The sequence below is a fragment of the Cricetulus griseus genome, chromosome 3 (genome assembly GCF_003668045.3).
Source record: "Cricetulus griseus strain 17A/GY chromosome 3, alternate assembly CriGri-PICRH-1.0, whole genome shotgun sequence".
NCBI classification, from domain to species: domain Eukaryota; kingdom Metazoa; phylum Chordata; class Mammalia; order Rodentia; family Cricetidae; genus Cricetulus; species Cricetulus griseus.
In genome coordinates, this window is record NC_048596.1 from 51,784,353 (window position 1) to 51,799,600 (window position 15,248).

The 15,248-nt window shown below is 44.9% G+C and overlaps 1 protein-coding gene across 1 annotated transcript in view; it reads right to left on the reverse strand.

Annotated features, from left to right (window-relative positions):
* Plaat5 (phospholipase A and acyltransferase 5) overlaps positions 1 to 13,730 on the reverse strand; it is a 32,629-nt gene extending 18,899 nt beyond the window's left edge. Inside the window, exons 1-3 of the mRNA XM_027409189.2 lie at positions 13,583 to 13,730; positions 13,023 to 13,116; positions 11,879 to 11,987 (exon numbers count right to left, since the gene is read on the reverse strand). Coding sequence (XP_027264990.1) covers positions 11,879 to 11,987; positions 13,023 to 13,116; positions 13,583 to 13,730 — 351 coding nt within the window. The remainder of the gene's footprint in view (positions 1 to 11,878; positions 11,988 to 13,022; positions 13,117 to 13,582) is intronic.
* Positions 13,731 to 15,248: the final 1,518 nt, after the last annotated feature.

Below are 15,248 nucleotides of genomic sequence, written 5' to 3' on the forward strand. Positions count from 1 at the left end.
TTCAGAAAGGGTAAGGCCTCCCATGGGCATCAATGAAGCATGGCACACCAGTAACATCACTAAGCACATTCTAAAAACGATTATACCCACATCCCTCGTCGAGGGCACTGATCTTCTCAACAGGAGGCCACTACAGAAAACCACAACTGATCAAAATGTAGAGTTGTGGAGCCCAGTCCCAACTGACTCAACTGCAATACAGGTCCTGCACCTAATGCTCAGAACCATAGTCTCACCAACACGGCTACTTAAACATGACCTGCACATGGAGGGCGCCAACAGACAAACTAACGTGGAAGGGGGGAAAAGCCCGGAGACTTCAACCCAAAGAACTACAGGCAACTAAGAATGCTGAGATAGGGAGAAATCATCTTCCCCAGGGAAGAGAGCACCCTAGAGAATTTGCTATCCAATTCCAAATGGTCAGCCCTGGAAACATAAACATACAAGAAATATTATACAGACTGAGCAGATTGTATTTATATACTTATGAATGAATATCTATGCATCTATATAACAACAATTAAAGAAAAGAGGCCATGGGTTTGAAAGAGAGCAGGAAGGGGTACATGGAGGCTTAAGGGAGGAAGGGGAAGGAAAAAAGGTTTAATTATATTATAATCTCAAAAATAAAAATACAATAAACACACACACACAAATGGATTTCATTTTCCTTGGCTCTTGAACCAGAAAGAGAGAGATGTAGATATAACCCCTTCCTAAAACCCAGGAGGGGGGAGTATATGAAGAGAGTGAGAGCTAAGGGCCTAGAGAACAGCACATAAAAGATAGTCCAGAGGTGTGGGGAAGCCCAGAAAGCTCAAAGAGCAAGCGAACAGACGAGAGCAGAGGGAGCGCTCTCACCTGTGAAGGACATTTGTTGGAGAATATTATTTTAATGTGTGCGACTTTTGTTTATGCTGCATTTGTTTAACTCTGTGAAGCTGTGATTCTTTGCCTGTCTAAAACACCTGTTGGTCCTAATAAAGATCTGAACAACCAATAGCAAGGACAGGCAGGGTTGGCAGGCAGAGAGGATAAACAAGGAGAAATCTGGAAAGAGGGAGCAACAAGAGAGAGGAAGGAAGAGGACTTCAGGGGCCAACCACACAGACACACAGACACAGAGTAAGAAGGGAAGAAAGTGGATACAGATGTAAGAAAGATAAAATTGGGGGGGTAGACAGATTAATTTAAGATAAGAAAAGCTGGCTAGAAACAAGCCAAGCTAAGGCCAAACATTCATAGCTAAGGATATGTCTCCGTATATTTATTTGGGAGCTGGATGGTAGGCCCCCAAAAAGCCAAACAAAAAATACATGCAAGATTCTCTTTATAACTCGACATTAACAAAACCATTTTCACACAAATGCCTTTGTCTTAAAAGGCAAAAGGGTTGGACAACAGTATTTCTTTTAATTTATGTGTATGTGTGTGTGCCTACTTAACTGTATGTGTACCGTGTGTATGCAGTGCCTGCAGAGACCAGAAGAGGGACCTGGGTCTCCTGGACCTGGAGTGTTACAGGCAGTTATTTGTGAGTCACCTAGTATGGGTTCTGGAAAATGAACCTGGGTCCTCTACAAGAGCAAGTGCTCTTAACCACTGACCCATCTTTCCAGCCCAGACAACAGTATTTTTAAATGTCAGTAAAGAAGTCTAGATTTCTGATATTTTTATAACCATCTTTACAAATTCAACACAAGTTCAAAACTTTCATATACTGATGCAGGTGAAGAACTGAATTGCTCTCAATCTTTTACAGATTGTTAATTCATGGACTTTCTATTTTTTCCTTTGCACATAAATAAGAGAGCTTATTGGATGTAATGTCCTTGAGTGGACATATTCACACTAAGCTAAGGCCATGTCATTGTGTGTGTGTGTGTGTGTGTGTGTGTGTGTGTGTGTGTGTGTATTATAGAAGACTTTGGGCCCATTTTCATTGATACCACAGCCTAAAAGCCATTAATAATCTAAGTCTTGACACTGGAAAGGAAAGAGAAAGGAGGAAGAAGGGAAGGAGGGAGTAAGAGACTGGGGGGGGGGAGAAGATCGTGGAGAGGAGGGAGCAATAAAAGGAGGCGAAAGGGCGGTAATAGGCCTCCATGCCACCAGCGGATGAAGAATGAGGGCATGTAGAAAGACAAGCATTGCAGGTCAGTGCCATCAACCTCTGCTAATCAGGGTGGGAAGGCAGAGGACAGTGGTTTTTCCGAGCCTCCCCAGGTGAGCTACTGTGTCACCTCTGAACCACCCACTGACTCTGTGACACTGTGCCTAACCACAGACCTGAGGACCTAAGAATCCTGTCCCATGACACTCCCCTCTATCCAAACTATTGAGCCAGTGGGTGCCATAGATGCTCTCTCTCGGAACCCATTTCCCTACAACAAAAACACCACGACCTCCAGGAAACCTGGCTGTTTCATTCCCACTGGAGGCACAGCACCATGGCAGCAAGCAGTTAAGAATCCTGGTTGACCTTTCCTGGAACAGATGTCCAGACGACAACGGCACAGTGCTCACTGACCAAGTAAGTCTACACCAGAAAAAACAAGCTCATGAAACCCCACTTAGAGAAACAAGGATGCTGAACAAGCCTTGTGGCCCAGGAAACAGGGAGTCAGGAAGAAGAAGTGAAAACGTTAAGACATTACCTTGAAGAGCTGGAGAAATGGCTTAGTGGTTAAGCTCACTCCCTCTCCTTCCAGAGCACCCAGCATTTGCATAGCAGCTCACACCTACCTACCACTCCAGTCCAGGGCATCTAGCACACTCTTCTGGCCTCTGCAGGCACTGCCCTTATGCTCATTAAACAAATACGTTTTCTTGAGTTTGGGGGACATGTTTTCATCTGCAACTTTGTCACCAGACAATGTAGTAAAATAGAAAACTAAATGGCATTCACACAGACCTGAGAGTCATCTGCAGTTGTTCATGCTACCTGCAAGGTCCCATTATTCCCTCTCCCCAGCTTTTTGTGAACAGCAGGAACTTATATCTACCCTCCCAGTGGCTTCCCACCCCAACCAACACTGCAGTGTTCCATTTCTTGGTGCCTTACCCTGACTGTCTGATTCCAGCTCACTCAGGAAGGCACTGTGATTTCAAACCCCTGCTGCCATCTGCTGTGTTTTTCCTTTGCATAGGATGCAACCCAGATCTGGCCCTTCTCCCGGAAACAGGCATCCAAAGAGAAAACCCAGTCCTTTGTAAGGTGCCCAGATTCTAAAAGCAGCATAAATCAAGTGGGTGTAGAACAAGCAAGTGGGTGGAAAGTCTGTTCCTGCCTGGGGCAGGTAGCAGGTGGTGAGAGCAAGGCCACAAAGTAAGAGCGCCACTTTCAATTTTAGGAGCTCCAAAGGTGAGGCTCCAGGTCAGTTATTAGAGCAGACTGACTCTTTAGCAGTATGTGACCAGACACCAGAGCAATCGGATAGAGCTAGGAGGGGAAAAGCAGCACTTAGGAGAGGAAACTTCCAAAAGAGGACAGAGAGATGGGGGGTGAGGGTGGGAGGGAGGAGAGAGGGAGCGAAAATGTAAGTTAGAGCCAAATTATCTTGGGATACTTTGGGTCCCTTTGAAAGCTATCCACTGCCCAGCCCTGTGTCTGACCTAACATCCTTTTATCAAAACCTCACAATGTATTCTTAACAGAACAATGGCTTTCACCAATCCAAATGCTGAGACTGTCACCAGACAGCATCTGAAACCTATAGTAGAGTGATGCCAGCTCTGCTGTACCTGCTTGCCCTTGGGCCCTACCACTACATGGTAAATTTATTTGTTTGGCAACTAATAGAATCTTATGTAAGCACTTCCACAGTAGAACACAGTATTTGGGAGTCTGACTCTATGTGTCCATACCAGGATCCTACATACTTAACTCCAGAAAAAAATGGGGCAAAATCTGTGCTTGTGTATTAATGGGAATGACGGGAACATACTCCACACTTTACTCCTAACCAAGGTGTCATCTCAGTAATAAAACCTGGAGCCTGAAGTGTTGACAGAACACAAGAGAATTTACATATGAGAAGTCCTTTCTTGTCCTCACTTTACCTTCTGTACTTTCAATTATCTACAATCATCCACTGTGATCCAAATGAACAATCCCTAAATCTTGTATTTCTTGCCATTCTGAGGAGTAGGATGAAATCCTGTACCTTCTTGTCCTACCCCATCTGGGACACAAATCATCCTTGCTCACATATCTATGGTGTATATGATGCCCTCCCATTAGTAACCTGGTAGGAAAAAACAGAAACTTCTGTATAGTGGCTGGCAGTGACACAGCCCTTGATATAAGACAGTGCACCCATGTATACCCCACACATACACAAAAAGAGCCCAGAGCTGCCCAGCTCCTATGATGAGTCCTCCTTAGCTCTTATCTAACAGCAGTCATGAAAAACTTTTGCAATTCCACTGACAGAGATACAGCATTGCAATTCCACTGACAGAGAGATACAACATTGCAATTCCACTGACAGAAAGTTACAGCATTGCCATTCCACTGACAGAAAGATACAGCATTGCAATTCAACTGACAGAGATACAGCATTGCAATTCCACTGACAGAGATACAGCATTGCAATTCCACTGACAGAGATACAGCAGACAGTGACAATTGAGCTCTTCTGTGTCACAGGATCAGTCAAGAGAGATCTCTTACAAACTTCAGATTGAGATCTCAAAGGCAAGAAGAAGAAAGCTCAGGACAACCTGGAAGATCACTTCAGCAGGTGGGTGAAGGTGACAGCCTTTCTCATACAGAAGATGGAAGGTAAGAAACTAGAGACAGGTGCCACACCCACCCCAGTAGATTCTGTATGACAAGTTCCACAGACTGAGGTGATAACTTCAAAAGAAGGAGGTCTCCTGGAACTGGTTGTGGAACTCTCGCCTGGAGCAAAATATTGAGCTGTAGTTCTCATGGCAATTTCTGTTTGATCTTCTATTTTCTTTTCATATTTACAAAACGTTCTTGACAGCTTAAGCTGAGATTTTAAGTGAGAGAATTAGATAAGAAACCATCCCTTGAGATGGGGTCACTAGCCATGACCTCATCTCCGGGAAAACCAGACCTTTTCAAATCATTTAAAAAATTACAAAATAGTATTATGATAAAAAAATCTTTCCTAACAATAAAATTTCATGTGGCTGTACATGTGTCATCAGAAGTGGGCTTATGTGTATGGTGAAGAAAGCTCTATAAAAATTAAAATAGTTTAACTTCACATTTTGAAGATTCATAAGAATTAGGTAATAGATGCTAAACAATAACTGACCATAAAAATTTACTAACCTAATCTAAGAAATATGCAGTTAGCCTTAGATGATTTTGTGCATTGGTTAGCCTTGGATGATGTGTGCGCTTTACTGAGCCAATTGACAATGATGTCATCTGTTCTATTTGGGTTTGCTTCACTAAACAACATCCTCTGAGAAATATCTGTTTCATTCTGTATAAAAAGCCATGCTTGAGAGTTGCAAAATACACTCAGATTCTAACAGCCTCTGTGTTTGTTTCTGTTTGTCCCCACCAAATTCTTACCCACCTAGTTTTCAAGGACCTTCATCCCAGGGATTCCCATACCCTACTGGGGTGGTCTGTGGCAGACAGAATTGTGGGCAGACAAGGCCCACAGGTTATCAAAGGCCAGGAGCTCGAGTGGGCCTTTCCCAGAAGGAAAGACAACAGCATATATGGAAGTGCTGGTGGTGAGACTCTAGCAGAGAGATCAAGACAACAGAGAAAGTTAGTTAATCGCCATCAAAGGGGTCCTGGAAATGATAGGAGGAGGGTTGGAGATCAAAAGCAGAGTGAGGAGGGGTGGGGCCTTCATCTTCTCAATCGAATCTTCATTTCAGCTTGAGTTTTCTTCTGTGTGTTTCCCTCTCTACTGAATTTAGTTTTCAGGTCCTGAGTTGTCTTTGTTTCACTCAGCCACATGTTTGTGTTTTCCTGAGCATCACTCAGGAGTTTATTCCTATGTTCTGAAAATGATTGTTCTTTTATATTTTGTACCCTGGGATTCATCTCAGTAATTCTCATGGGAGAACATTCCCATAGGACTAGAGAATTTAGACTGGAGAGGGCACATATTGTCTTGTCCTTTCATACTGTTTATTATGTGACCTGGGCATGTAAGCTTTTGTTGGTTGCATGTCTGACGTAAGATTCTAGCCTGCCTCTGTTGGGTAGAAGCTTGGTTGATTTCAGATCAGGTAAGAGATGTTGGTAGGTTAGTCCTTCAGACACTCAGTGCTGAGTTTTGATCGGAGGGACAGGAGTGATTCCAATTCAGTAGTAACCAAGAACGCTTTCAGCTGGGGCAGCCTGGGCTGGTGTACAAGGTACAGTAATCAAGCTGGGCCTGAGAGTATGGGGACAGTATGGAAGGGTGATAGTCTGGGGAACTCACTAGGCTGGGCCAGAGCCCACACTGCACCTAGGACTCAGACTTCAGACAGAGTGATGAGGGTCTGTCTCAAGGGAAGAGCCATGTATTTTTGCATTTGTCAGCTCAAGCTGGCATGATCAAATTCCACTGACTGGATGCCTTATACAACACATGTTAACTTCCTCAGGGTTCTTCAGACTGTGGAGTACAAAATCAAGATGCAGCAAGGCAGGTGTCATTCTGAGGCCCCTTATTTCAGTTTATGGTGCCCACCACCTCACCTGTGCCCGTATGACTTCCCTGTTGTGTGCTCTCACAGAGTGGGGGGTGAAGCTAAAGAGAAAGAGGGTTTCCTGGAGTTTCTTCTCACAAAAACACCGATCATAGCAGCTCAGGGCCTCACTTCATGACCTCATTTAACCTTCACTATTCCCTTACTCCAAATACAACCACGCTGAGGGTTAAGACGTCAACATGTGAATTTTGGAGGGGATACATACATCTAGTTTATAAGAACACAACTATGCTATGTTTACAAGAGCAGAACAGGGCTGTCCTGGCAATACCTGGCCAAGTCTCGGAGGAAGCAAAAAAACTGAGGTTCCCTGGAAGTAGACAATCATAGGTTCCCTGGAAGTAGACAATCATGAGGAACCTGCACAGAGCGAGCAAGGGATGAACATGGAGCAGACATATGGAAACAGAAAATGAAAAGAGAGAGGGGATCAGGCGGGACTACATCTATTTCCAGCAAATTTCAAGACCTCATTTCAGGAAAAGAGCTGGTTCTCCCTGCCCCCAGCAAGCATCAGTCAGGGATGTGGCCCCTAGCAGGTTGCCCATGCTACAATGGATGGGTCTACACACAAGCACATACCAGCAGTACTAACTGGATTCAGTGCTTTAAAAAATGTGGATAGTACCCAAAAACATTGTACACACTTATTAGATTCTCAAAGAACAGAGATACATTTTTAAAAAGAAAAAGTGAAGAAGCTGGTGCACCTTGCATGCTACAACACCAAGACGTGGTTATCTCACCTTCTCCCTTGGCATTAACCCACCCGTGCTTTGTAAAGCAACAGGTAGGTGAGTGTGGCAGAAGCAGCAGAACTCGGATGTAAATGATGGATGGCATGAGAAAGGATGGAGACTCTGGGAACAGAGGGGACAGATTAACAAGTTTTCTGTCAAAGACACCTGTGAGGGAAAACAGGGCTTGAAGTGATAGGTCACAGCAAGTCTTTGTCACAACTCTCTAAACAGGAACCTGAGTGAAACCATGTATGAACATCATACAAGGCCAGTGTGGGGAGTTGACGGCCATACAGCTTACATACATTTGTATTTTCTCTCTGTTCTGCTCAGTGGCATGGAAGAGTCTTTGGGCAAGAACAAGGCCACCCTTTGGGATTCTGCTGGGCAAAGCACTGCAGAGAAGCAAGGCTGTGGGCTCCTTGCCATACTGTTCAGTGCCGCCTCAATTTCCTCTATTCTGACCCCAGTTTGCTCATCATAGGGAATTACAAGGTCCTGACATTTGCTCATGTCACCTCCTGAAATTCTGGAACTCGCCTTTCAAAGCGTAAGTCTTGGTAATTTTTTCGGGGAATCTTAAAGACAGCAGGAACTTTCTGCCTAAAACTGCCATAAAACTTACTGAAAACAGATCTGACTTGTTAGGTGCTCAACTGACAATGTTTGTGTTGTGCAATATGAAGATATCTGAGTGTTCATAACCATTACCAACCCATTCTGTTCTCTGTTAATATAAATAGATCTTTGGAAGCATCATTTGAACAGACATCTGACCCAAATGTTTGCAGTGCCCTATGAAAAGAGCCTTTAAGGAGAGCCTGGACTCAGAAGACCGCTTTGTAAATAGAACACCAGTAGCACAGATGCTGAGAGCAACAATCAATAAATGGGACCTCCTGAAACTGAGAAGCTTCTGTAAAGCAAAGGACATGGTAAATAAGGCAAAATGGCAGCCTACAGAACGGGAAAAGATCTTCACCAACCCCATATCTAACAGAGGGCTGATCTCAAAAAATATAAAAAACTAAAGAAACTAGATATCAAAATACCAAATAATATAATTAAAAAATGGGGTACACATCTAAACAGAAAATTCTCAACGGAAGAATCTCAAATCGCCAAACGACATATAAGGAATTGCTCAACATTCTTAGTCATCAGAGAAATGCAGATGCAAAACAACTTGGAGATACCATCTTACACCAGTCAGAATGGCTGACGACAGCTTATGTTGGAAAGGATGTAGAGTAAGGGGAACGCTCCTCCACTGCTGAGGGGGAGTGCAAACTTTTACAGCCACTTTGGAAATTGGTATGGCAATTTATCAGAAAACCAGGAATCAATGTACCTCAAGTCACAGCATTACCATTCTTGACATATACCCAAAGGATGCTCAATCATACCACAAGGACACTTGTTCAACTGTGTTCATAGCAGCATTATTCATGATAGCCAGAACCTGGAAACAACCTAGATGTCCCTCAACTGAAGAATGGATGAAGAAAATGTGGTACATTTACACAGTGGAATATTACTTGGCTGAAAAAAAAAACAATGACATCATGAAATTTGTAAGCAACTTGTAAGTAGAAAAAAATCATACTGAGTGAGGTAACCCAGACTCAGAAAGACAAACATGGTATGTACTCACCCATAAGTGGATACTAGAGGTAAAGCAAAGATTAACCAGACTACAAACCACAGCTCCAAAAGCTCCAAAGAAACTATGTAACCAGAAGGACTCTAAGAGAGTTGCATGGATCGCCCTGGGAAGGGAAAATAGCTGAGATCTCTAGGATAAACTGGGGTGGGTGTAGGGGAAGGAAACAAAAGGGAAAACATGGTCTAGTTGGGGGAGGAACAGAATAGGGGAGCGATGAAAGAGATATCTTGGTAGAGGGGACCATTATGGGGTTATGGAGAAACCTGGTGAAAAGGAAATCCCCAGGAATCCACAAGGATGACCCCAGCTAAGACTCCTAGAAATAGTGGAGAGGTGCCTGAACTGGCCTTCCCTGTAATCAGATTGGTGACTACCCTGTCATCATAGAACCAGTAACTGATGGAATCATATGCAAAGATCCATAGCCAAGAAGAGAGGGAGGAGGGATTATATGAGCGGGGGAGGGGCCAAGATCATGATGGGGAAACCCACAGAGACAGCTGACCTGAGGTCATGGGAGCTCATGGACTCTAGACCAACAGCTGGGGAGTCTGCATGGTACCTAACTAGGCCCTCTGCATATGGGTGACAGTTGTGTAGCTTGGTCTGTTTGAGGGGCCCCTAGCTGTGGGACCAGAATCTATTCCTGGTGCATGAGCTGGCTTTTTGGAACCCATCCCCTATGTTTGCTCATTCTGGATGCAGAGGGAAGGGGCTTGGTCCTGCCTCAACTTAATGTGCCAGAGTCCCCATGGGAGGCCCTTACCCTTTCTGAGGAGCGGATGGGAGGCGAGGTTTGGAGAGGTGGGGGGAGGATGGGGAACTGTGATTGGTATGTATGACGAATAAAAAATGTAAAATAAAAAAAATGTTAAAGGAGAGCTTGGGATTCTCTTTGGTTTTAACACTAGAGACACATGCATTGATCCTGTGAAAATGTTAGAATGGCTGACATCTCTATAACCCTAAATAATTGATCTACAGACTCAACTGACTGTTGGTTTGTTTTTGGGTTTTTTTGTTGTTGTTGTTCTGTTATGTAATGAGAAAGTAAAACTCGTGGTTAGGATTATTTTTTTTGCTAAAGAGATGATTTAAATGCACAGGATCACAAGGTCATAGTGAAAGCCAGTAGTAGCTGTTACAGCTGTGGTCTTCAGCTGACCCTCACATCTCACCAATCCACTTTTAGAGAACCAGAAAGATCACTCGGGGTAAAGGGCATTGCCTCTAGGCCTGACAACCTGAGTTTCATCAGGAATCCACGTGGGTAGAAGGAAAGAACCAACTTTTTCAAGTTGTCCTCTGGCCCCCACACAAGCCCACATCCCCATACACAATAAATAAATACATAAATAAATGTAATAAAATGTTTAAAATGAAGGACATGCACTATGACCACACTTGCTAAGAAAATGCAAACTAATCTAAAGCTGGCGGAAAGCAGACTGGTGGCAGCCTGGCGATGGAGTCACGGTGGTAACAGGGAAGGGATGACAAACAGGAGCCTCATAACCGTATACATGTTATCTGTGAGATCACAGAGCCCCTTGATGGCTCATTCATGTTCTCTCCTTCTCTCCCTCCCTCCCCTCCCTCTGTTAGACTATAACCCTCTGCAACTCTCTCTTTCTGAGACCAGGGTTGATAAGAAAGCACATTGTTCATCCCCTGGAGCTGCAGAATAGGCATGGTCCCACCTGATGCCTGCTACCGTGCCCTTTGTTACAGTGACAGGGCCAAGATAGATCATGTGCTATGAAGCTTACACACACACACACACACACACACACACACACACACACACACACCTCCAAAACCTATCAGAGTCAGAAAACCTCTTTGTTCGCAGGATTTGAAGGGCTAGCACTCTCTCCCCCTCCAAGGCCTCACCATGCTGCTGTTAAGACACTATGTCTAGTCTCAGGCTCTCACAAAGTCCTATGTGATGGAGAATGTCCTTCTCTGTATATGTTTATCTTACTGGCTGTTGAATAGAGTGCTGTTGGCTAATGAAGAAGCAGGTTAGGTGGGACTAGGAGCCAAGGAGGATTCTGTGAAATGTAGTAAAAGGAAGTCTTGTGATACAGGCAGGAAGTGACTTAGCAGGCAGACTCATATATAAGCAAAGGCAAGAAGAAAGTCATCCCCTTTTTCTCTTCCTCCTGCTCTCTGCTCTGGAGCTGCCATGTGATCCTGGCAAGAGAAGACACCAGCAGCTGGTATCCCATAAGATAAGTCTTATAAAATATATAGATTTATGATAATTAAGACTGAGCTAGCAGATGAGAAACCCTAGTCATTGGCCAAGCAGCATTTGTACCTAATATAAGTCTCTGTGTGTTACTTGGGACCTCAACGTGGCGGCAGGCAGAACTTCAGCCAGGCAGAAAGCGCCCACGTGGCAACAGTACTCGGGTGGCTTGGTGGAAAGACTTATTGTTACACCTTTGCTGCCCCTCCCCGTGTTGTGAGGCTCTCTCTCCTGATAAAGGTCTTCTAAGGGGTAATCTCGTGTCAGATCCTTCCCAGGAACTGCCATTTTTCTCTTTTCAGCTCTAACAGCATCAAAAAGTGTCTAGTTGCATATTTTAAACATCTACAATTTTAAATATGTGCTAAATACACCTCAGTAAAGCTCCTTGAAAATGCACAATAAATATCTCATGTCAGTGCAGACATTTATTAGACACAGAGTAAAACACAATACAGTCTGCAGTCACCAAGAGACTAAAGCACTCATGCTATCAATTCCTGGGATACGCACCTCTGATTCTTGACTTTTTAGTTCGCCTTCGATCTCCAACTTGGGTGTTGAAATCTGCTCTGTTTTGTTCTTGCTGGACGTGATCTCCATGTTAATTACTGGATTCTCTCTATAAATGATTTTACAATCACATTGCAAACAACATTATTCCACAGCTGTTGGAAAGTGTGTGACCAATGGCTTCAGATCTGAGCACTTCCTGTTCTGTCATTGAAAGAACACCCCTCACACACCTGCCAACTTGATTCTATGAAGACATTCACTTTCATGCAGTAAGCCTGTTGCCTCCTGGTTTTCTGACAATTGTTTAAAACTAACTGTGTAGGTGAGAGGTGTCACATTCAAAGTAGAGTCCCCTGGTCTCAAATCCAAACAAAATGTAGCCAGAGGGAGTGCTGCCATGCACAATTGACATGAGCTACCACAAGAAATTCCACAAAGCCATAACTTGCCCCAAAGAGTGACACCTGCCCAGCAAGAGATCAACTTGGATTGGCCCCACCCACCCTTCCTGCTGGTTCCTAAATGCCACTGTTATTTATTAAATCTGAGGCCAAAAAATGATCGATTCACAGCAATTTCCATTGTCCTCTTTTCAACTCTAAATGTTTCTATCCCATGTCCTTGGAACGCACTGTTGGTTTCCCATAAGGTGTGTACACTTTGCACTTACTCCCAAATAAATTCTATTATTCATTCTCCCCTCCCACACTGATCAGAGCTTTTAGGTTTTGTTTTTTATTTTTTCGTTATTCTTTTCAAATGCTTATCAGCAAGGGGTACTTGCACGATAATTTTAATAGGAGAGAAGATATAAGATGCAAAAAGCCTGATACCTCCTCCTCTCACTCCAACCTAACACCCCGGCACTAGCCTCTTGAGTTTTTTTGTTAGTTTGTGATCCTACAAACCCATTCAACTTTCAAGAGCCTGCAGAGAGGCCTTGTGGGTAAAAACTTCAATAAGGTATGCCAACAGCCATCAGGTCTACAGCCTAGCTCAATCTTACCCTGTAGGTGCTACTCAATGGTTTGTTGTTGGCTGATTGGAGCAGATATCACCTGGTGGGGTTGGGGTGTTTTAAGACAGATTTCAAAAAAGGCTTCTGGTTCCAAAGCCCCAGTCCTCATAGAATGAATCTTACCCGCGAGGCAAGCTTCTGGAGTGTTTTAACCCGCAGTCTTTCTTGAACCGCTTTGGCAGGAGTTGGACCAACAGAGCTTGAGATCCCGCTGACTCTAATTCAGGAGGGAAGGGGTGTGATTTAATACACAACTGCCTTCTGTGCGGGAAGAAGTGAACCCCATGAGAGATCAACTCAAGCCTAAAGTGGGCTGGGTGTTCCGGTTTAGAATGATGTCCGAAGCCAGGTGTGGTAGTGAATGTCTCTAATCCCAACACTCTGCAGGCAGAGGTAGGCACATCTCTGAGTTCCAGGCCAGCCTGACCAAAATACAGAGTTCCAGGCCAGCCAGGGCTGCATAGCAAGAAGGACCCCCGTCTCCAAAACATACAGTAAATAAATAAGGATTAGAACTGTGCCCCCTTCCTTCTTTGCCCTCCATAAATTTTGGAGGCGGGGTAGGGGTGGTGGGGGAGGTTAGACGCAAGCAACTGCCAAGTCTTTTTTGACAGGCGGCTACTCACTGGGACAAGAACCACCCAGAAAGGCTTCGAGGGAGAGGCCCCATTCCCGGGGCAGACCTGCGTGGGACACGGTTGACTTTCCAGTGGCAGGCTGGGTGTCACTTGACGGGGTACAGCTGGTCTTCGCGGTGAACTTGCGGCGCGGCCATGGGACCCTGGAGAGGCGGATCCCGTACTCCCCGCCGGCGGCCGGACTCAGGCCCATCCCGCTGTGGCCAGCGGAGACAACGCACCTGGAGTGCTCGCAGATGACCGCGGAGCTCCAGGATCATGGGCGCCGGGTCCGGCGGGGATGGAACCGGGATAGAGCCTCCAGGGGGCGTGCGGCAAACGGCGGCGAGGGCGCGCGGAGCGGGACTCCCGCGTGGAACCGGGGCACGCGCGGGGGTGGGTGCAGACGCTGCCCCTGTGCAGTAAGCTCATCCATGGACACTGGCGGGAAGGAAAGCGCCACAGCCCCTCAGAGGAAAGGCGGGCGCGCCACGCGATAGCCAAGTGTCAGAGGGAGCATCTGAGGCCGCTGGAGAAGTCCACAGTTACTGACTAACCAGCCACACCGAGGGCTCTGAGACCCGATTGGGAAGCCCCACTGGGAAGCCCGCTTCAGTTTCGCTACACAGTGAGATTCAGGCAAGCCTGAACTAGAGTGAGACACAAAAGCTAGATATGGGAGTTAGGGTGATGGCTAGGATTAAGAGCACCTATTGCTCCTTCAGAGGATCCGAGGTCGGTTCCCAGCACCCACGAGGTGGCTCAAAACTGCCTATAACTCCAGTTCCAGGAGTTCTGACACCTTCTTCTGACCTCCGGCCAGCACCAAGCATGCACATGGTACATAGATGTGTAAGCACAAACATACATACACACCAAATAAACCTTTTAAAAATTAAAGCTAAATAGTGCCAGGCGTTGGTGGCACACGCCTTTAATCCCAGGAGGCAGAGGCAGGCAGATATCTGCTAGTTCGAGGCCAGCCTGGTCCACAGAGTGTGCTCAAGGACAGCCAGTTACACACAGAGAAGCCCTGTCTCGTAAAACAAAAAAATAAAGCTAAATAAATATATAATGTAATAAACAAAGGTGGAACCTCAGAGCTATAACACAAGCTCTACCTATGTCCCTTGCTTTGTGTCTCTCATTCCCTCTTAAGTTTTGTGTCTAAGGAGTCCTTGTTTTTTGTTTGTTTGTTTGTTTGTTTTGTTTTGTTTTCCCCATGAGACCTTGCTCTTGAACTCCGGGGCTCAAACGATCCCTTTTTTCAGCCTCAGCTAAGACTACATACAGTGACACTACCCACCTGGTCTTTCCCTCTACAAAATCATGTGTTTGATGTGCTTTGATCAAATTCGTCATTCAACTATCCTCACTATCACCTCACCTCAATTTCCATATCCTTCACAGCCCCCCCTTCTCATTCATTTCCTTACTGTTACTGTTCCCAGTCCACACATGAGAGCATGCATGACACTTGTCTTTCTGAGTCTGGCTTATTTTGCTTGACATGATCACCAGTTTCTTCCATTTTTCTTCAAACAATGAAAAGTCAGCCTCTGTGGTGGAATATAAAACTATTCTTCATCCATTCATCCATTGATTTCCCCTGACCCTTTAACTGGTTGTTGTTGTGTTTTTTTTTTTTTCCAAATCTTTTTTAATCCCAAATACCTTGTTTTCATGCTTGAAGCTTTATTTTTAGAATGCTGTCTGGCCTGGATACCTGTGT